This window comes from Suncus etruscus, chromosome 8 (genome assembly GCF_024139225.1).
Source record: "Suncus etruscus isolate mSunEtr1 chromosome 8, mSunEtr1.pri.cur, whole genome shotgun sequence".
In the NCBI taxonomy this organism is placed as follows: domain Eukaryota; kingdom Metazoa; phylum Chordata; class Mammalia; order Eulipotyphla; family Soricidae; genus Suncus; species Suncus etruscus.
This window is the reverse complement of record NC_064855.1, coordinates 22079738-22102480: the sequence shown is the minus strand read 5'-3', so window position 1 is coordinate 22102480 and position 22743 is coordinate 22079738. Positions and strand designations below refer to the sequence as shown.

General features: G+C 39.3%; 1 protein-coding gene and 2 non-coding genes across 4 annotated transcripts in view; all 3 read right to left on the bottom strand.

The window, feature by feature from the left end:
• Positions 1-18429, bottom strand: part of RDX (radixin) — a 63782-nt gene extending 45353 nt beyond the window's left edge. Inside the window, exons 1-6 of one of the 2 annotated variants that reach the window (XM_049778662.1) lie at positions 18394-18429; positions 13410-13493; positions 10254-10349; positions 9618-9892; positions 5283-5366; positions 4742-4888 (exon numbers count right to left, since the gene is read on the bottom strand). In XM_049778662.1, coding sequence (XP_049634619.1) covers positions 4742-4888; positions 5283-5366; positions 9618-9892; positions 10254-10349; positions 13410-13493; positions 18394-18405 — 698 coding nt within the window. In that variant the 5' untranslated portion in view covers positions 18406-18429. Of the gene's footprint in view, positions 1-4741; positions 4889-5282; positions 5367-9617; positions 9893-10253; positions 10350-13409; positions 13494-18393 lie in introns of those variants that run through there. The other variant, XM_049778661.1, reaches the window with a different exon arrangement.
• LOC126016483 (small nucleolar RNA SNORA54) lies at positions 14653-14777 on the bottom strand. Its single transcript, XR_007498280.1, has one exon. It is a non-coding gene; the product is annotated as a small nucleolar RNA SNORA54 (small nucleolar RNA).
• Positions 16642-16748, bottom strand: LOC126017074 (U6 spliceosomal RNA). The gene has a single exon (XR_007498750.1). It is a non-coding gene; the product is annotated as a U6 spliceosomal RNA (small nuclear RNA).
• Positions 18430-22743: the final 4314 nt, after the last annotated feature.

Here is a 22743-nt window from a genome sequence, read left to right as displayed (position 1 = left end):
AGTGGTAGAGTTTAGTAGTACAGTTTAAGCTTCAGATGTGGAAGGGCCTATATCACATGCCCAGCCTTGCCCCAACCCTTATATGTCAACTAAAAAATAGAAAACCAATCCAAACAATTCACATAATTACAATGAATCTTGAAAAGTTTCTAGAAACAGATAAAATAAATTTTAGATTAATACTACTTAAGACCTAGGCCACTATTAAAACCATTAGTTTAAATATGTTTAAGATAAAAAAAGAAAAACAATGTCTTAAAAACTTTACTCTAGGGGCCGGAGCAATAGCACAGGAATAGGACATTTGCCTTGCACATGGCTGACCCAGGATGGACCTCAGTTCGATCCCCTCGTCCCAAGCCAGGAGCAATTCCTGAGCACATAGCCAGAGATAACCCCTGAGCATCACCAGGTGTGACTCAAAAACAAAAAAAACAAACAAAAAAAAAGACCTTTATTCTTAATTATGGTCAAAAGTTACTATATAAACAATTTTATTTATGTTTTCTTGTTTGAATATGTTTATACTAAAATAAAGAATGTAGTAACAGTGTTAACATATGACTATATATTTTATTAAAATAAATGAGGGATCGGAGCAATAGCACACAGAGGTAGGGTGTTTGCCTTGCTTGCACACGGCCAACCCAGGACTGACGATTCCCGGCATCCCATATGGTTCCCGGAGCCTGCCATGAGCGATTTCTGAGCGCAGAGCCAGTGTGTGACCCCAAAAAACAAAAATAAATAAATAATTTAATTTGAACATTTCTACACAGATATTTGGTAAATACTGGAGCTGGAATTTCAACTCTACAACACTAACGAAAACATGGAGATTCAAGAAATTAGACTGGAACAAGTCACTTTGTTTCGCTTTTCGTATATTTTACTATTTCAGATTACCCATCAAATACATGTAAGTGGTCCAAAAACAGGAATGAGAACTGTGATACAGAGACCAAAAGAAACCTTTTAGCCAATCCTACCTATTCCTCTATATTTTCTTTGTAGTTTAAGGTAGCATGGTTCAATAGTCTTAACATTTATGGTTTAATGTATAATGCTGCTGTACTGCCATTACTGCCAAAATTGTTCAAAACCCTCCTCTACACACTCCTTGTGTTGCTTAAATAGACTATGGATTGCAGCAGAGCAGAGTTTTTCTACAGGGGCTGTTGTGCAATAGCACACTATAGGTAAGTGTGTTTGCCTTACACAGAGCAGACCTGGATCTGATCCCTGGTATCCCATATGGCCCCTCAAGCTGCCATAAGTAATTTCTGAGTGCAGAATCCGGAGTACTCTTTAGCACCACTGGATGCGGCCCCCAATACACACAAAACTTTTTTCTATGGAATGCTTTTCTCATTAATGTATGCATTATACTGCCATCTAGTGGCCTATTTATTTATTTATTTATTTATTTATTTATTTATTTATTTATTTATTTATTTATTTATTTTGGTTTTGGGTCACACCCGGCAGCACTCAGGGGTTACTCTTGGTTCTAAGCTCAGAAATCACTCCTGGCAGGCTCAGGGACCATATGGGATGCCGGAATTTGAACCACTGTCCTTCTGCATGAAAGGCAAAGGTCCTACCTTCAGGCTATCTTTCTGGTCCTTTACTATTTTTTTTTTAAAGTGGCCATTTTAAAGCTGAATTTTAAATCTGACATTATAAGACAAATTACTGCTTTAAAAGGCTGTTAGGATTTTTTTTTTTTTTTTATGTTTTTGGGCAATACCCAGCAGTGCACGGGGCTCACTACTGGCTCTACAATCAGGAATCAATTCTGTCAAGCCTGAGACTAGGAATGGGATGCCAAGAATTGAATCTTGGTCAGTTGTATACAAGGCAAATGTCCTACCCACTGTGCTATTACTCTGGCCTATTAGAATATTTCTAACGGGGCCGGGAAGGTGGCACTAGAGGTAAGGTGTCTGCCTTGCAAGCGCTACCGTAGGACGGACCGCGGTTCGATCCCCCGGCATCCCATATGGTCCCCCCAAGCCAGGGGCGATTTCTGAGTGCATAGCCAGGAGTAACCCCTGAGCTATGTGTGTGGCCCAAAACCAAAAAAAATATATATATATTTCTAAGGTGGTACATATTTAAAATTTCTGAAGGAATTTCCTCACATCCTCAAAATAATCTTGGGAAGTAATCCTAGTAATTATTTTGTTTGCAGTTAATCATTTGAGTAGGATCACAAAGGTAAAAAGAACCTAAGCTTTAATATTTTAATTAAAAAAAAATTGCAAGGGCCAGAGCAGTGGTGCAAGCTATAAGCGTCTGCCGTGCCCACACTAGCTTAGGACAGACTGTGGTTCGATCCCCCGGGGTCCCATATGGTCCCCCCAAAGCCAGGAGTGATTTCTGAGCTCATAGTCAGTAGTAACCCCTGAACGTCAGTAGATGTGGCCCAAAAGCAAAAAAAAAAAAAAAAAAAAAACCCACAAAAACAAAAAAAATTTGCAAACACATAAACACACTGTAATAATAAAAAATTGAACCATTACAAATAAAATCAAATTGCTCTTGTCCACAATCCTTAAACTTAGTCCTTCCTATCTGTATCTATATAAACAGGTACTCAATTAATTTTATAAAACTAAGGGATATCAACCTCCTTTTCCCCTTCGTCTCTCAAATCTAGGATGAGAGTCTCCAGAAGGACTCCGCCCATTTTCGGCATATTTGATTTCTTTTCCCCCACTTTAGTACCTTTCTCTTCTTCAAACAAAACCACATAACTTGAACTATCTAGTCCCGCCTCCCAATTAGAGCGGGAAATAAGGGAGGTACCAAGACCAAACAGGTGTAGGACCTCTAAGTAGTAAGCTAGGCATAGAGGGGACCACTTATTCTAGCAGCCCCAGGGGTGAGGGAGGAGGATATGGGAGGTAGGACGGGAGCGGAGATGGAGGGAGGACCATTCGGTGATGGGAACTCCCCTGTTTTTATGTTAATATGTACCTAAAATAGCGTCAATGATATATATGCCACTATGATTAAAATAAATATTACATTAAAAAAATACATTCTCAAAAAAAAAAAAAAAAAACTAAGGGATACATCCTGTATTTAGCTTCTACATTTTGAGGCCAAGTGACTCATGCCAAGAACTGTTGGAGGCCATCCAGACTGGCCAAGTAAGTTGGGTTATACCAAGTACTGCTGATAGAAAGTGCATCATGTGGCACTGGGGGTTGAACAAAAAGCTTTGCTTGTGCTCAACCACTTGAGCTATCTCTCCACGCCCCCTCCCCAATAATAAAGTTTTGAGTAATGAAAATTAGTCCTCAGGGACTGGAGAAAAGGCCAGAAGATACTTTGTACATGGGGTGTACAGGTTCAATCCCTAGCACAATGTGGTCCTCTGAGTACGCTAGCAGTGGCTCCTAAAGACTACTGCGTGTGCTACAAATTTTTTTAAATGTTTAGAGCACTCTTCAGGACATTTCTCAGAATTTTTCTAACTTTTTTTCTAAATGATACAGCATTTAACTAGCTTTAAAATATAAATATAAAAGAGCAAAAGTGATATACAGTGAGTAGGGAACAATGCCAAATGCAGTTTAATTCCCAGCATCCCATAAAGTCCCATGATTCAGCCAGGAGTAATTCCTGAGTGCAGACCCAGGAATAACTCTGAACAAGTTGGATGTGGCCCCAAACCAAATCAAAACAGGGATAAAGGGGGAAAAAAAAAACCACAGGGAATAAAATTAACAACATGTTCTATTTTAAAGTTACAATAGTATACTAAAAATATGTATTAGATTCATGTGATAATGAAAAAGCCAACCCAGAATAAACATAAATTACTTTAGGACAAGGCACTACTTCCACATACTTGCAATGGTAGAAATGGTAAAGAGAAATCTATGGCAATTTTACTTATTTCTGAAGAACGGTGTAAGAGCATGGTGAATTTAGTAAAAATTAAAAAGTTGATTTTAGGGGCTGGGGCAGTGGCACAAGTGGCAAGGTGTTTGCCTTGCACAGCTGACCTATGATGGACCATGGTTCGATCCCCCTGGCGTCTCATATATTTCCTCCCCAAGCCAGGATCGATTTTTGAGCACATAGCCAGGAGTGGCCCCTAAGCATCACTGGGTGTGCCCCCCCCCAAAAAAGAACTTTACCCACGGAACTAACTCTCTGGCCTTGATAATTTAATATTTATTCTATATGCAAGGCATCACATTTAAACAACTTTCACCTAAGAAGAAAACAAATGTAATCATAATTAGAAAAAATTCATCACTTCACTTGATAAATAGAGAAAGTATAATTATGAAACTGCATTAAGAAAATGGAAAATGGGGCTGGAGAGGAGGTATAGAGGTGTCTGCATTGCAAGCGCTAGCCAAGGAAGGACCACGGTTCGATCCCACGGCGTCTCATATGGTGTCCGTCCCGTCCCCCCCCCAAGCCTTAGCCAGGAGTAATCCCTGAGCATCAAATGGGTGTGGCCCAAAAATAACTAAAAAAAAGAAAAGAAAGAAAAGAAACTGGAAAGTAATCTTAAAAAAAGAATTAAAAAAAGGAATGGAAAGATACACAAAAGCCTGTGACATAAATCTTTTAATTTAAATGAGAAATAAAAAAACAGAAATAAAGCCAGAAAAGAACTCTATAATAAAGCTAAAACATAAAGTTCTAGAGAAAAAAACTTAATACTACTTAATAAAAAGTAGATCAAGGTTAGAATCCTAGAGATTTTACTTACTTGTCATCATGCTCATAAATATTCAGACCCAAAGCATCAACACCTAACCATAATTCCGTTCCCTTCTTATTTTTTATTTCAAAATAGTTAACTCCATACATTTCTAGATCTTGTGCAATCTTCAGGTATTCCATCATAGAATCTTCCCTGTTAAAATAAAGCTATTTGTAATACTTTAGAGTGAAATAATTGAAGATCAAATTACAAAAGTAAACTGAGTATGAAATTTAGCACTTTAACTTTACTTCATATTAGTTTGAATAATTTTCTGGGGAATAATTTCATAAAACAGTACTGGGACCAGAGAGATAGCATGGAGGTAAGGCCTTTCATGCAGAAGGACAGTGGTTTGAATCCCAGGATCCCATATGGTCCCCCATGCCAGCCAGGGGCAATTTCTGAACATAGAGCCAAGAGTAACCCCTGAGTGCTCCCAGGTGTGACCCCCCCCAAAAAAAAAAACAAAACACAACAGTACTGCGTAATAAAGATAGCTTAATTTGAAGAAAATAAAAATATTTTAAAAATAGTCACTCCATACCTTAGCATTCCTCTATGTTCTTCATGCCAATTTTGGATTCTTTCTTCCCACTGTTCTTTTGTTAATTTGTGCTGCTCCAAAACACTGCAAAGAAAATGAATAAATAAATACTATAGAAATGTCTGATTCTAGGACCAGAGTGATAGCACAGCGGGTAGGGTGTTTGCCTTGCATGTGGCAGACTCAGGTTAGCTCCCCTACATCCCATTTGGTTCCTGAACCTGGCATGAGCAATTTCTGAGTGCAGAGTCCTGCAGTTGTGGTTCAATAACCAAATACCAAAAATTAAAAAAAAAAGTGCAGAGAACTAGAAAATTTTAGATGTGCACAAATAACATGTAAAACTGAAAAAACAAATAAAATGGATTATATCAACAATATATTTGTTTTAATTATGTATTAATTTTATCCTAGACTAGGTAAAGTTTCAGATGCTGGAGAGAGATGGTACAAAAGGTAGGGCACTTGCCTTGCAACAGCCAATTCCAGTTTGATCCTCAGAATCCTATAGGACTGCCAGGAATAATTCACAACAGAGCCAGCAGAAAGAGAGCAACACTAAGTCTGTTTTGCCTCCCTCCCCAGCCCCCACAAAAAAGACTAGAGTAAGCTGGCAGATTACTACAATTAACCTTTTTTTGGTGAATCTACAATATCTCAAAGTGTTTTAAAGGAACTTGAAATTAGACTTTTTAATATATATATTTGGTTTTTGAGCCATACCAGGCAGTACTCGAGTTTTGGAGTTACTCCAGCTATTTGCTTTAGCCTCTCAATTAGACATTTTTAAAGGTCAGGAGAAAGACAAACACTATGATGAAATATAAAGAAAGTAAATAAATGACAAATTGCAAATTGCAAACTTACCTAATGTTCATTAAATTTAAAACTAAGATCAATAAAAATTATTTTAAAAATATACATATAGTAACTTACATAAATAGCTTATGGAAATCAAATATTGAAGAGAGTGGGAAGAAAAACGGCTTTCTAATTGGTAATCACCAGAATTATTGAGCCTTAATTCTAACAAGTTTTCTTTTTCAGGAGCCACACCCAGAATAACTAAGGGGCAGCTCCCAGCTCCATTTCCTTTATTTTTGGTCACTAAATTTAGCTTTGAAAAGTTGCTCGTAGAAATATTTAAGAAAGCATACAAGTTGAGGAGTCAAGTGGTAGAACACATGCTTTGCGTGTGGAGCCATGGCTTGGATCCCTGGAAGAACCTGAGCATCACAAGGAATGTCATTGGTCTCAAGCATCACCATGAATGATCCCACCCAACACACAAAGAAAAAATAAGCATACGACTGAAAACACTTTTCCACCACCCCTTTTTGATTTTCTTTTTTATATTCTTTAGAAGTATTGTCCTGATAAGTAGATGAAAGCAAACAAATAGTTTTATTTTGGACCATAATGCTTAACACCAATTAGCAAATTAAATGAATCTTTTGGAGACTACCAATTAGAATACCTCCTGGATCGTCAAAATTAAACAACTCATCTATCATACTTTTCTTAAAGGAAACCTATTCTTAAGAATAAGTTACAACACATTATGCATTTAATTTAAAATTTAATTTAAAATGTACTTAAAAGAAACAAGATGAATTGTGAGTAGGTGTGATTCTGATTCTTAAAGAATTTTAAAATCCCATGACTATTAAAGTAAACCAATTACTACTTCACGGACTGCTCATTCAGCAAAACTGAACGAACAACTTAAAAGTATACTTTTGATTAATCCATGATATTTACCTATGTACTAATTAAACAACCTGTATAGGTGAATTTTACTTCAATTAAAAAGACTTAATTCTGGGACTGGAGAAATAGCACAGCAGTAGGGCGTTTGCCTTACAAGCAGCCGACCAGGATGGATGGTGGTTCCAAACCCGACATCTCCTATGGTCCCCCGAGCCTGCCAGGAACGATTTCTGAGCCAGAAGTAACCTCTGAGTGCCACCGGTATGACCCCCCCCCCCACCCCCAAATAAGACTTAATTCTTTGTTTACCACAGCTGTGCTCAGTGTTCTCAGCTCAGGGATCATTCCTGGCAGGGATTTGGGGAGGGGAGAGATGTAATACTACTTACTGAAACCATACTTTACAGTTAAAATTAAATCAGAACCAGGAAGATGGTTCAAAAGTTAAAAGCACAGGACCGGAGAGATAGCATGGAGGTAAGGCGTTTGCCTTGCATACAGAAGGATGGTGGTTCGAGTCCCAGCATCCCATATGGTCCCTCGAGCCTGCCAGGAGCAATTTCTGATCATAGAGCCAGGAGTCACCCCTGAGCGCCACCGGGTGTGACCCAAACACCAAAAAAAAAGTTAGAGCACAAGCTTTACATGCAGGAGGTCCAGGTGTGATCTTCTATACTGGATGGTTCCCTAAGCACTGTGCCAAGTGCTAAAACCACTGGTGGTGGCCCCCAAAGAACAAAAATAAATTTTATAAACTAGGAACTGTACAAAAATCATGAATTATAAGGCAGACAGAAGAAATCAACCCCCTCTTTTAGAATGAAATACTCAGGCTCAGAGATTTCATGTCACACACCGAAAACCACGTAACTAGCAACGGACCAAAAGTCTCCAATCTAGATCTTCTTGTCAGTTGATTTTTTCCCTACTTTAAAGTAACTATTAGAACCAGAGCAATAGCACAGCAGGTAGTATGTTTGCCTTGCATGTTAGGCTAACCCAGTACCAAACCTAGTTTGATCCCCAGCTTCCCATATGGTCCTCTGAGCCTGCCAGGATCTATTTCTGAATAGGTGCCAGGAGTAAATCCAGAGTGCCACCAGTGTAAAAACCAAAAACAAAAATAATAACAATAATAATAAAAACTGTTAACAGGGTCAGAGATAATATAGCATGTAAGGTGCTTGTCTTGCACAATGTCAACATAAGTTCCATTCCTGGTACCACATAAGGTTCACTCCCTCCCCCAAGCATTGTGAGACATGCACCTAGTGCAGAGCCAGTAACTCCTGAGCATTGTCAGGTGTGATCCAAAGTACAAAAATTAAAGAATAGCTGCTAAAGAGACCTGGCACAAATAGAGCAGAAGACCAGATTGTGAATTTGAAAACCAATGTTAAAAAAGCTTTTCTTGGGGCTGGAGCGGTGGCGCAAGTGGTAAGGTGTCTGTCTACCTTGCATGTGCTAGCCTAGGACATCCCATATGGTGCCAAAACAGAAGCAATTTCTGAGCGCATAGCCAGGAGTTACCCCTGAGCGTCACCAGGTGTGGCCCAAAAACCAAAAATAAAATAAAATAAAAATAAAAAGCCTTGGGCCCGGAGAGATAGCACAGCAGTGTTTGCCTTGCAAGCAGCCGATCCAAGACCAAAGGTGGTTGGTTCAAATCCCGGTGTCCCATATGGTCCCCTGTGCCTGCCAGGAGCTATTTCTGAGCAGACAGCCAGGAGTAACCCCTGAGCACCACCGGGTGTGACCCAAAAACCAAAAAATAAATAAATAAATAAATAAATAAATAAATAAATAAATAAATAAAATAAAATAAAATAAATAAGTCAGAAAGTTAATGAAGAAATTTCATTATTTATGAAGGAAATAGAGCCCAATACTTAGTATTTTCAAAAACATATATCAACCTACATGAAACATTTTTATCAAGCAGTAGTCACATTCTTTCCCAAACCTAAGTTACCATTGCCCTCATTTACTACTCAACTTGTGGGAATAGAGTGGCAAAAAGTTAAGGTAATTATAGAATATACAAATCTATTCAACTACTATATCATGATTCCTAAAAGTACATTCTAAATCCAGCTAGCAACTTAAAAACTAAACAACAGGGGCCGGGCGGTGGCGCTGGAGGTAAGGTGCCTGCCTTGCCTGCGCTAGCCTAGGACGGACCGCAGTTCGATCCCCCGGCGTCCCATATGGTCCCCCAAGAAGCCAGGAGCAACTTCTGAGCGCATAGCCAGGAGTAACCCCTGAGCGTCACAGGGTGTGGCCCAAAAACCAAAAAAAAAAAAAAAAAAAAACTAAACAACATCTATTTACAAACCTCTGAAATATAATTTTTTTGTCTAATTTTTAGGTTTTTTTTTTTTCCTTTTTTTCGGTTTTTTTTTTTTTTTTTTTTTTTGGTGTTTGGTTTTTGGTTTTTGGGACCACATCCAGTGATGCTCAGGGGTTACTCCTGGCTACTTGCTCAGAAATTGCTCCTGGGATGCCGGGGATCGAACCGAGGTTTGTCTTGGATCAGTGCAAGGCAAATGCTCTACTGCTGTGCTATCACTCCGGCCCCTGAGATATAAGTTTCGAGTGATTATAACATAAAAGCATTTCACTTACCGCTGGGGAAGCAGTCTGTCATTAGCCAGGTATCCTGGTTTATGAATCTCTTTATTATAATCTCCATACTTGGCTTGGACAGCATAGGAAGCTAAAAGCACTGCTGTTTCTGGTGGGCAATATATGTCATCATTTAGGATTGCTTCTTTGACTTGCAAGAAGAAAAGTCTCTGAGTTATTTCTTGAATTAATTCTTCAGAAACATCTTCAGGAAAGAATTTAGCTCTGAATTTGAACTGTAGAGGATTCTCCTTTTTAACATCCTGTTGTGTTACCTGGAATAATAATTTCAAGTAGAGTAAACAAAGAGACAAAAAAATCAAGGGTCTCATACATAAAATGACTGACACAGAAGAGGTCTGTTCTTGGTCCCTGAAACTTCTTAGGAAGTCTTTCTACAAATATTTAAATCGACATAAATAAGTTGTGACCAATATGTTTCTTAAGTGCTATGTTTACAAGTAAGAAAGACAAGCATCTCTTTTTAGTAAGTTTGATGATGCCCTGATAAATTAAGAGGCATGTCACTGCTAATCATTCACTAACATAACTGCAAAGGGAAACTTCAAATCAGTTCATGGGCTTTGCTGGCAAATTCAATGAGGCATAAATTATTCATGAATGTACTACATTTACCTTTTTATTTAGTTTAAGCCAGGTAGAATAACCTTTGCTGTCCACATACTGCAGCCCAAAAAACCAGACTTCACGCAAACCAACTGTTTTCACCACCTAAAACCAAAGTTAATTTCAGTTTAGAGTTCACATTATAGTTAAGAGAGCACAATACTTCAAAAGAAATATGAAGTTATGGGGCTGGAGCGATTGCGCAGCAGTAGGATGTTTGCCTTGCACTCGGCTGGACCTAGCACAGGTCTAGGATCTCGGCGTCCCATATGTCCCCCAAGCCAGGATCTATTTCTGAGTGCATAGTTAGGAGTAACCCCTGAGTGTCACAGGGTGTGGCCCAAAAACAAACAAAAAAGAAATATGAAGCTACATAAGCATTACTGGATAATCCTTTGCTATAGAAAAAAATGTTCTTTATCTCAACAAAGAAATAATTCTGAAAAACTGAATTCAAATTTTTAAGAAAACATTTTAGGGGCTGGAGCAATAATACAGTTGGTAAGGTATTTATCTTGCATGTGGCTGACCCAGGACAGAGAGGGGTTCGATCCCAAGCATCACACATTGTCCCCGAGCCAAAAGTGACTTCTGAGCACAGAGCCAGGAGTACCCTGAGCATCATCGGGTGTGACCCAAAATACCCACCCCTCAGAAAAAAAGAATAAAAATATTTGGGGCCAGAGCAATAGCACAGTGGGTATAGCATTTGTCCTGCACATGCCCAATCTAGGTTCCCAGAGCCCACCACGAGTGATTCCTGAGCACAGAGCCAGGATATATGTAATGCATGGTGTGGCCCCAAAACCAAAAATAATATTTAATCATATTTAGAACCAAGGAGTCTCTCTCTCTCTTCCTTCTTCTCTCCCCTCTCCTTCACTCTCTTTCTCTCCTCTCTCTCTGTTCTGCTCTTTACTGTTATAAACCAGGAATTCTCTGATATGACCCCAAACCGTTTTAAAAATTAAACTGAGGGGCCAGAGAGATAGAATGGAGGTAAGGTGTTTGCCTTTCATGCAGAAGGTCATTGGTTCAAATCCTGGCATCCCATATGGTCCCCTGTGCCTGCCAGGAGCGATTTCTGAGTGAGCACTGCCAGGTGTGACCAAAAAAAAAAAAAACAAAAAAAAAAAAAAAATTTTAAATTTAATACAAGCTATTTTCATTTCATCACAAAAGCATAAAAGGTATCCTCCTTTTATCTAATATCACCGTCCTCTTCTTTGAAATCATTTTCTCTGTGTGTGTGTGTGTGTGTGTGTGTGTGTGTGTGTTTTTTCTTGGGCCACATCTAATATCACCGTCCTCTTCTTTGAAATCATTTTCTCTCTCTCTCTCTGTGTGTGTGTGTGTGTGTGTGTGTGTGTGTGTGTGTGTGTGTTTTCTTGGGCCACATCTAATATCATCGTCCTCTTCTTTGAAATCATTTTCTCTGTGTGTGTGTGTGTGTGTGTGTGTGTGTGTGTGTGTGTGTGTGTGTGTGTGTGTGTGTGTTTTCTTGGGCCACATCTAAGTGCTCATGGGTGCTCATGGTTATTCCTGGCTCTTAACTAAGGGACTACCCTAACTATATGGGACACTGGGGATAAAACCTCGATTTGACTGCATGCAAGGAAAATGCCCTACCCTCTGTACTGTTGTGCTGGCCCCTAAAATCATGATTTTCTTGACCTATGATGTCAAGGCTTCAATCTCTTTTCCTTTTCCTAATAAAACTTTATTATGTACATCATCACATACAGCCTTGCCCAGGAGCTCAAATTACAAAATAATAGTGAAACTGTAGCAGATAAGTACAGCGGGTAGAGCATTTCTCTTGCAGGAAGCTGACTTAAATTTAATCCTCGACACCCCATATGATTCCCCAAGCATCATCAGAAATAATTCATGAGTATAGGGGCAGCAAAAAGCCCTGAGAATTAGTGGGTATGGTCCCAAAACAAAACAAAGATTAAAAATAGCATTTCTCAACTGGGAATCATAGGTCACTTGTGATCCCCAGGATATTCTTAATGGGTCACAGGTGAAAATTGTGTAAATTGAGATCATGGCACAAGACTAGAAGATCAATCGGCAGGGGTGTGGGTGTGGATGTAGAGTAGGTAGAGTCACATAAAAGAAATAAAACTAAAAGGGGACACTGGTAGAAAAGGGTTGAGAAAAATGGGATCAGAGAAAACCAAATGAATTAAAATCTCTGCAAGCAGTTTCTAAACACTGCCTTAAAGAAACAAAATAATAATAATAATAATAATAATAATAATAATAATAATAATAATAGCTCCACAAAGCAATTTAAAATAATTTGAAGGAGAAAAATTAATTGGAGACTGGTGGGGCCATTCAATAATATGGTGGAGGGGGCTGGAGAGATAGATAGCACAGTGTATGTGGGTCAAACCCAGGTTCAATTCCAGACATCCCATATGATCCCCCATGCACTGCCAGAATTAATTCCTGGGTGCAGAACCAACCCAGAGCTAAACCAAGTATGGCCACAAGAGAAAAGAAATATAAATATGAGATTAATAATCCAAGTTCCATAGCAGATTATCATGTTCTAAACCCAAGCCAGAGAACTGGGGGCCTATAACACTGTTTTTCTGTTAGGTACCTTGGTATTGTTTAGAATTAATTTTCTCTTTTTTTGTTTTTTGTTCCTTTGTTTTTGTTTTGGGGCCACAAATGGTGACACTCAGGGGTTACTCCTGGCTATTCGCTCAGAAATCGCTCCTGGCTCAGAGGACTATCCTAGGCTAGTTCGTGCAAGGCAGACGCCTTACTGCTTGCACTACCACTCCGGCCCCAGAATTTTCTAAACCGTTGCTCCTAGCATTCCATTGGCAATGAATCTCGCTATTATACTCAAAGGTTATGTAGAGTATCTTTTTATTGGGTAGATTCATTACAATCATTTGCACAGCAAACTTTAAGTAAATACCAGCTATTAACTATTTCTTTAAAGTTCTATTAAATCCAGTATTGAGAAAAAACAAAAACATCACTACATTTGGTCAAGATACCTAGAGATAATGCAAAAAAAGTTTAAGTGCTATGTTGTTGCATTATCAGGGAAGGCATGGGGAAAAAAAATGTAGGCAGGTGTAGACAACAGCATCTGCATAATGGTGACAAAAATTACGTATTTATGTAGTACGATACCTGGTCAAAAAGTTGTTTGCCAGTTGTATTAGGCTGAATGGCAAATTCCAGTTCAGCATCCATAGTGGTCACTCTTACATTGATCTACAATGAAAACAAAAGGGGAAAAAAAGTCAGTAAAATGTATTATGCACAGAAAGTACTCTTATCTGATTATAAATAAATGATCAGCTCCACAACTGTCTCCACTTTTGTTTATTAAAATAATAAAGTAACACAATAAAGATTCATCTAGATCACAAGAAATCTTAAGTCTATTTGAAAAATACAAGAGCGCTTTTAAAAACAACACTAGATACTTCAGTTTCCCGAATTCTCCTTTAGTCAGTCCTTTGAAACAATACTAGGAGATATAATCATTCCCCAGAAAACATTTTCATTTCTTGCCCATTTACATGTATGAAGTGATAAAGCAGATATAATTCTAAATACTTTAAATATCACTATTCAAAATTTCTTACAAAAATTAAACTTAATTTTGATTTCATATTCTTCACTTTATAAAAGCATCCCTGTATGGTCCTTTATTATGGGACTCTACTTAAAATTATACTTTTTATGTGAAAATCTCTTTATAGTTACATGCAATGCCAGAGTAGCATTTTCATTAAGAATTCATCTTGGTGGCCGGAGTGATAGCACAGCGGTAGGGCGTTTGCCTTGCACATTGCCAACACAGGACTGACCCTGGTTTGAATCCCAGCATCCCATATGGTCCCCCAAGCCTGCCAGGAGTGATTTCTGAGCACAGAGCCAGGAGTAACTCCTGAGTGCTGCTGGGTGAGAGACCCCCCCAAAAAAAAATTCATCTCGATTTGATCTAAATATTTCACTTTAATTCAGACTATTAGACTTCTAAATTACTTTCCCTTTTTTTTTTTTTTTTTTTTTTGGTTTTTGGGCCACACCCGTTTGATGCTCAGGGGTTACTCCTGGCTATGTGCTCAGAAATCGCTCCTGGCTTGGGGGACCATATGGGACACCGGGGGATCGAACCGTGGTCCATCCTAGGCTAGCGCTTGCAAGGCAGACACCTTACCTCTAGCGCCACCTTCCCGGCCCCACTTTCCCTTATTTTTTCTATTTTTCCTTTTTTTTTTTTTTTTTTTGGTTTTTGGGTCACACCCAACAGCGCTCAGGGGACCATATGGGATGCCGAGATTCGAACCACCATCCTTCTGCATGAAAGGCAAACACCCCACCTCCATGCTATTTCTCTGGCCCTATTTTTCCTCATTTTTTTTCCTGTCTCCAAGACATTACCCTGAAAGCTTAGATAAGTCAGTCAGAGAAGGGTCGTGGGACTTTCTGTTGCACTGGAATGGAACCCATATGCCACAGGAGACTAACAGGTTACGAACAGTGCTTTTCCTCATTTTAGCGAACATTATCTCTGCATATTTTATCTATTCTCTATTCAAATAAATAATATTCAAAATAATATTCAAAAAAATATTCAAATAAATAAATCTTACGTTTCCTTCTTCAGAATAGTATCTTTTAGAAATATTGTTACATACAACACACACAACAGATATAAACTAAAATAATAGAAAAAAAAATAAAAACCTATTCTCCCTCACAGAGAGCTCTGAAAATCTTTGGAATTTCTTAAGGCCTAAGTATGAAAGGAGCATCTTTTTTCTTACATGTTCAAAATAATTACCTTTGTGAAATAAAACCAAAGCAAAATTAGAAGACATCAAAGGAAAAAGTTTCAGTATGGCAAAAGAAACCATAAGAATGAAAAGGCAACCAATTGAATACATGTTGAAAACATTAGCAAATAATTTACCTGATAGGAATTAAAGAAATATAAAAAGAGGGATCTGAGTGATAGCACAGCGGGGAGGGTGTTTGCCTTGCATGAGGCCAATCCAGCTCTATCCCTGGCATCCCATATAGTCCCCCGAGCCTGCCAGGAGTAACTTCTTCGCACAAAACCAGGAGTAACCTGAGCCTGGCCAGGTATGACAAAAAGAAAAAGAAAAGAAAAAAGAAACAAAAAGAAATAATACAACTTAACAACAACAAAAATATCAAAGGGGCCAGAGCAAGTGGCACAAGCGGTAATGCATCTGCCTTGCCTGCACTAGCCTAGGACGGACCGCGGTTAGATACTCCGGCATCCCATATGGTCCCCCAAACCAGGAGTCATTTCTGAGCACATAGCCAGGAGAAACCCCTGAGCGTCAGTCACCGGGTGTGCCCCCCCAAAAAATAAAAAGAGCCTGATTACCAAAAGATAAACAAGTGTTGGCCAGGATCTGAAAAAAAAAAACAGCCCTCAAAAACTATAGCCATAAATGTAAATTGATAGTCACTGTAAAAAATAGTATGGAAATTCCTAAAAAGTTTAAGAGAATCATGGGGCCGGGCGGTGGCGCTGGAGGTAAGGTGCCTGCCTTGCCTGCGCTAGCCTAGGACGGACCGCGGTTCGATCCCCCGGCGTCCCATATGGTCCCCCAAGAAGCCAGGAGCAACTTCTGAGCGCATAGCCAGGAGTAACCCTGAGCGTCACAGGGTGTGGCCCAAAAACGGAAAAAAAAAAAAAAAAAAGTTTAAGAGAATCTTTATGATCCAATCATTCCACTATGAATATTTATCCAAAGAATATAATCTGATGACTTTTATTATCATCATAATAAAAAATTTGCATCTAGGGCCCGGAGAGATAGCACAGCTATCCAGGACCAAAGGTGGTTGGTTCGAATCCCGGTATCCCATATGGTCCCCCGTGCCTGCCAGGAGCTATTTCTGAGCATACAGCCAGGAGTAACCCCTGAGCACCGCCGGGTGTGACCCAAAAAAAACAAAAACAAACAAAAAAAAAAAACAAAGATAAAAATAAAATAAAAAAATAAAAATTTGCATCTAACTTATAGTCACTCCTCCATACCAACTAGTTCGTACTCAGATTCAACTCGTTGGCTAACCTAGTGTATGAATGAATGAATAAGTCATGAATAAGTGCATCTTGTAGTTGAAAACCATGTTGTTCAACTGTGTATTCAACAATGGAATACTACTCTGCTTTGTGAACACATGTTTTGCAACCTGGTGGTACTGCAGTTTACCCATTTGCTGCCAGGGTAACCTTGGAGCAGAGCCAGGACTGCATACAACAAACTAGAACAATGAAATTGTCACTTATGACAACATGAACAAACCTAGAGGCTATTATGCTTAGTGAAGTAATAAGGAGAGATGCAGATACTATTTACTCTTTTTTTTTAATATGGAATACTTCACAAATTTGTGTGTTATCCTTGCACAGGGGCCATGCTAATCATCTCTGTATCGTTCCAGTTTTAGTATATGAGTTGCCGAAGCGAGCACTACTACATACTCTTATGTGAAATAAAAACCAAACAAAAACTCAAGATTATAAAAACAAAATGAAGAGTATCAGAGGGATACAAGGGGCACAAGGGGCGAATGGGTCAGAATGATGGCAAAACTAGACTCTTGGTGATAGTCATAATAAAGTACATAAAGATACTGATATAAAATCTTGCATATCTAAAACAATGCCATAAACAATTGTTATTTCAAATTAAAGTAAAAAAAAAAAGATAATAAGCACCTTTCAACTGTACCTGAGTTTACGGCTAATGAGGTAACTGCCCAGGAAGGGCGCAGGTAGTCAAATAAATCACCATTATTAACAGACTGGCAACCTTCACTTACTCACCCAGCATGATCATACCAAAACACTCCCATCAGTAGTGCATTAAGAATTTCGGGGCCCGGAGAGATAGCACAGCGGCGTTTGCCTTGCAAGCAGCCGATCCAGGACCTAAGGTGGTTGCTTCGAATCCCGATGTCTCATATGGTTCCCCGTGCCTGCCAGGAGCTATTTCTGAGCAGACAGCCAGGAGTAACCCCTGAGCACCACCAGGTGTGACCCAAAAACAAAAAAAAAAAAAAAAAAAAAAAAAAAAACAAAAACAGGAATTTCTGGGCCCGGAGAGATAGCACAGGGCGTTTGCCTTGCAAGCAGCCGATCCAGGACCAAAAATGGTTGGTTCGAATCCTGGTGTCCCATATGGTCCCCTGTGTCTGCCAGGAGCTATTTCTGAGCAGGCAGCCAGGAGTGACCCCTGAGCACTGCCGGGTGTGGCCCAAAAACAAAAACAAAACAAAAAAAAAGAATTTCTATATATTTGTATTTGACCACATGGGAGTCATCATAATTCCAGAGTACAGAGCCAGGAGTAACCTGAGTACAGCCAGGTATGGCATAAAAAAATCTTGAATTTTGGGGCCAGAACAATAGCACAATGGGTATGGTACTTTCCTTGCATGCAGCTGACCAGGGTTCAATCCCCTGCATCCCATATGATCCCCTGAGCCTGCCAGGAGTAATTCCTGTACACAGAGCCAGAAGTAACCCCTGAGCACTGGCAGGTGTGGCCCAAAACCAAAACCCAAAAACCTTGGATTAATGACTTTATATATTGGGGGACAGATACCTAGAACTGGGTCAAATATATGAGCTTCCTTCTTACTCTGTTCCCACCAACAGTGAATGATGATTCCTTTCCTGTTTTACAAAATCCCCAATTTTTGTTGTTTTTTGCTTTTTTTGATGTATCATTTTTACTGATGAGTTAGATGTATCACTGTCATTTTGATTTGTATTTTCTGATAACAGCACTTTTACTATTGGCCATCTATATATAGTCTATTCACCTCTCTCTGTTGCTTAATAGGGTTAGTTTTTTCTTTTTCTTTTGCCTATCTTTTATCAGTGCATTTTATGATTTCTGCCAAGCCATAAATTCAATGTTAAGGACAATGTCACCTATACACATCTCTTCTTCACTGGTCTATAAATGTTATATTCTAGCCATTATAACCAAAAAGCAAAACAAAAATATTTTTTTCTTCTCAACAACTCTACAATATTTTTCCTTATTGTTAAAGGAATTTAATATTCTTGCTATTTTATCAAATAATAAAGGTTAGAAGATTCACTTACTGGTTTCGGCATTTTTGTTCTTTTTGTTGACTTCTTTAAAAATCTCCACGTTTATAAATTGTTAACTCTGTTAAAAAAAAGATGGTTATTTACATTTAGTATGTTTTTATAATTTTATAAAAGAAAATAAAAGCCAAACATTTCCTTGGTCCCAGATATGGTATGAAGACAAGAAACTGCGTAGAAGAAAAGAAACCCAAATATAAAAGAATGGGGGCCAGGGTCCAAGTGGTCTCAGGTGTATTGGTAGTGTTGCAAAAGGAAAGAACTAAATATCCAAGCCAATGGCAACAACAATGGAATCAAGAGAACCAAACTTCAATCTAAATTTAATCTAAATTTAAAATAGACCCGTTATACTGGCAGGCTGGGAGATGATATGGGATGCACTTGGGGAACACTGGAGAGAGGAGGTGGACAACAGCAGTGGGATCGGCCCTGATTCATTGTATGTCCAAGACACAACTATGAAGGACTTTGTAAATCATAATGATTTCCATAAAGTTAAAATTAAAAAATCAAAAGCAAAACATTTCAAATGAGTTTCAAGTAGCAAAAAACGTTTTTAGTCTCATTTTCAGTAATTTTATTCTCTAAAAATATTTACATCTGGGCCAGAGGCATAGCATGAAGGTAAGGCGTTTGCTTTGCATGCAGAAGGATGGTGGTTCAAATCCCAGCATCCCATATGGTCTCCAAAGCCTGCCAGGAGCGATTTCTGAGCATAGAGCCAGGAGTAAACCCTGAGCACTGCCGGGTGTGAACCAAAAACCCACATAAACAAACAAACAAATAAATAAATAAATGATAAAAATATAATGTACCTCAAATAACAGTATAAAACATACTAATAATGAAGCTTCAGTTTAATTTTAGCTAATACATAACGATGAAACAAGCCTACTATAGGCATTAATACTCTCTCTAGAGCCAAATTTCATTCCTATTCCCAGACTGGTAGAAAGAGACAGTGTGGCCCGGAGAGATAGCACAGCGGTGCTAGCCTTGCAAGCAGCCGATCCAGGACCTAAGGTGGTTGGTTTGAATCCCGGTGTCCCAAATGGTCCCCGTGCCTGCCAGGAGCTATTTCTGAGCAGACAGCCAGGAGTAACCCCTGAGCACCGCCGGGTGTGGCCCAAAAACCAAAAAAAAAAAAAGAAAGAGACAGTGTAAAAGAGGAAAGATGGGGCCGGAGAGATAGCATGGAGGTAAGGCGTTTGCCTTTCATGCAGGAGGTCATCGGTTCGAATCCCCGGGGTCCCATATGGTCCCCGTGCCTGCCAGGAGCAATTTCTGAGCCTGGAGCCAGGAATAACCCCTGAGCACTGCCTGGTGTGACCCAAAAAACACAAAAAAAAAAAAAAAAAAAAAAGAGGAAAGACAGTTTCAGTAGAGGGAGTCAGGAAGGAGGAAAGGGAGGAGAGAGAGGAGAGAGAGGAGAGAGAGAAGAGATGAGAACAGAGAGGAGAGTGGAGAGGAGAGAGCGAGCTTGTTCACCTTTGGTGTCTGAAACAACCACTTAGGACCAATTTCTGAGCACTGAGCCAGTAGTAACCCCTGAGTGCCAAAATAAATAGATCAATATTGAATATTATCTTCTCCTAACACAACAGAAGTAAATCTTAATTTAAGAAAACTAGCATTCGGGCCAGAGAGATAGCACAGAAGTAGGGCATTTGCCTTGCATGCAGGACAGAAGGATGATGGTTAAATCCCAACATCCCATATAGTCCCCAGAGCCTGCCAGGAGGATTTCTGAGTATAGACCTCTGAGCGCTGCTGGGTGTGACCCAAAACAAACAAAACAAATAAAAACTAGCATTCTATCTTAGGGTAAGCATTCTTACAAACATCCAACAAAAGGGCTGAAGCAATAGCACAGTAGGTAAGGAGTCCGAGTTTGCCTTGCACGTGACTAACGAAACTTCAATCCCCAACATCCTATAGAGTCCCCATGAGTACCACCAGGAATGAGCCCTGAGCACAGAGCCAGGGAGAATCCCCAAAAACAGCCAGGTGTGGCCCCAAAACAAAACACCCTACAAAAGTAGATGCTGCCCTTACAAATAAAAGGGCAGATCTAATTTTCCAAATCGTTAGTTGTCCAGAAAAAAATGTATAGGATGAGGCTAGAGTGATAGCATAGCAGGAAAGGAAATTGCTTTATGAATAATAAAACTGAAAAGTTTCCAAATTGAAATAAAAAAAACTCAGAATAAGATAATTTATCTAAATTGTACTCAACCACGCACCAAACAAGAAGCCTCAACATTGGTAATTTCCCAAAAAAAAATTTTGGAAGGGGGGGATAGTGGATCAATTTGCCCCTCAGCCGTATTCAGAGCTTAGTCCTGTCGGTGCTTGGGGACCATATTTGGAGTCTGGGATTGACCAGCGTCAACTGCCTGCAAGCAAGTGTCTGAACCCCTTTACTATCTCTCTGGCCCTTCCTGATAAAGTTACCTATCAGACTAAAATTTCGGCTGAAATATTAAACTCCTTATTTCTTAACTCAGCTATTCTTTTTAATTTGGGGGCCACACCCAGAGGTGCTCATGTGTTACTCCTAGCTCTGCACTCAGAAGTTACTTCTGGCAGGCTTGAGGGACCATATAGGATGCCGAGGATGAACCCAGGTTGGCCACATGTAAATGTCCTTCCTTTCCACTGTGCTATCACTCTGGCCCCCTTAGTTTTACATTCTTATAATCCAAAGCTTTAAAAGAAACTAACTTATTTTTCATGTCAATTTTAACTTATTAACTCCAAATCTCTCTCTCTGGACTTGCTCAGCTAGTTTACTTCAAAAACATCTCCTATCCATGACTAAAACCTTAAATTCCTAATAATCAAATCGATTTTCCATGAGTTCAGGTGACATTTTTTCTATTTTGGGTTTTTTTTTTTTTGAGGGGGGGCACACCCAGTGATGCTCAGGGCTTACTCCTGTCTATGCAATTGGAAACCACTCCTGGCTTGGGGAACCATATGGGAAGACGGGGGATCAAACCGAGGTCCGTCCTATGTCAGCCATATGCAAAGCAAACCTACCACTTGCACCACAGCTCTGGCCTCAAGATAACATTTTTTTTTCTAGAAAATGATTATTCTTATAATTTTGCTGATATGTCTCCTACTTTCATCCTTAATACCATTATTCTTTGCTTTCTTTTTCTTGATAAATCTTGCCAGTATTAACAGTTTTATTTGTCTAAAAACCAACTTAGGGGCTGGAGCGATAGCGCAGTGATAAGGCGTTTGCCTTGCATTCAGCTGACCCAGGACAGACCTGAGTTCGATCCATGGCATTCCATATGGTCCCCCCACCCCCCAAGCCAGGAGCGATTTCTGAGCACAGAGCCAAGAATAACCCGAGTGTCACTTGGTGTGGCCCAAAAACAAACCAAAACCAGCCTAAAAACAAACTAGTTTATCTTATTTTCATTTTACTTGTTTTGTTCACACTATCCTCTACCTACTTACATTTCTTACCAGTTGTTTTAATTTTGCTGTAGTTTGAATCTGAAAGTCTAAATTTGAACGCCTAAATTTGAAAGTTTAAATATGTTATTTTCTATCTTTTTTTTCCTTTCATAAAGTAAAATAGGTACCAGAGTGATAGCACAGCGGTAGGATATTTGCCTTGCATGCAGCTGACTCAGGACTGACTCGGGTTCAGTTCCGGGCATCTCATATGGTCCCCGGAGCAACGCCAGGAATGAACCCTGAACACCACTACGTAAGGATCAAAAAAAATTAAAATATATAATACATAAATTAATGTTTCTGAACCTTTCCTCTCCCATGGCTTCTTTCCAACTTTGTTTCCTTCCAGTAACACCCCTGCCCTGAGGGGTATTAGCACCAAACCTCATTATGCCCTGACCCCCAATTTAAATAATTTTCACATATGCCCCTCCTTAGAATATCTTGGGATCCACATGGAACCCTTTTCAGAAAGGCTAACCTGGATCATATCAAAAATACATAAAAACAAAATATTCTCCCCTTGACCTCAGAAAACATGATCACTGAGAGGGGAGAAAAAAAAAAATCACTCCCTCCTCTCCATCTTCTTAACTAGCTGAAAGTGAAACCTACTCTGCCCTTTCTCCATATTGACCCCTTCCCCCCAGTACAATCTTAACAGCAGATGCCATAGGTAATCAGAGGAGCTGCCAACACACACATCTTCCATTTTCAGGACATACATGTATGAACAAGAATCCAACCCCAAACTGCTTCATTTCAGTGGTAAATATTCATGTAATACACTTCCTTTGTCCTTTAACTGAGGGTGACTCTAAACATCCTTCTCTACTTCATACAATGGAAAAACAGCCTCATGCA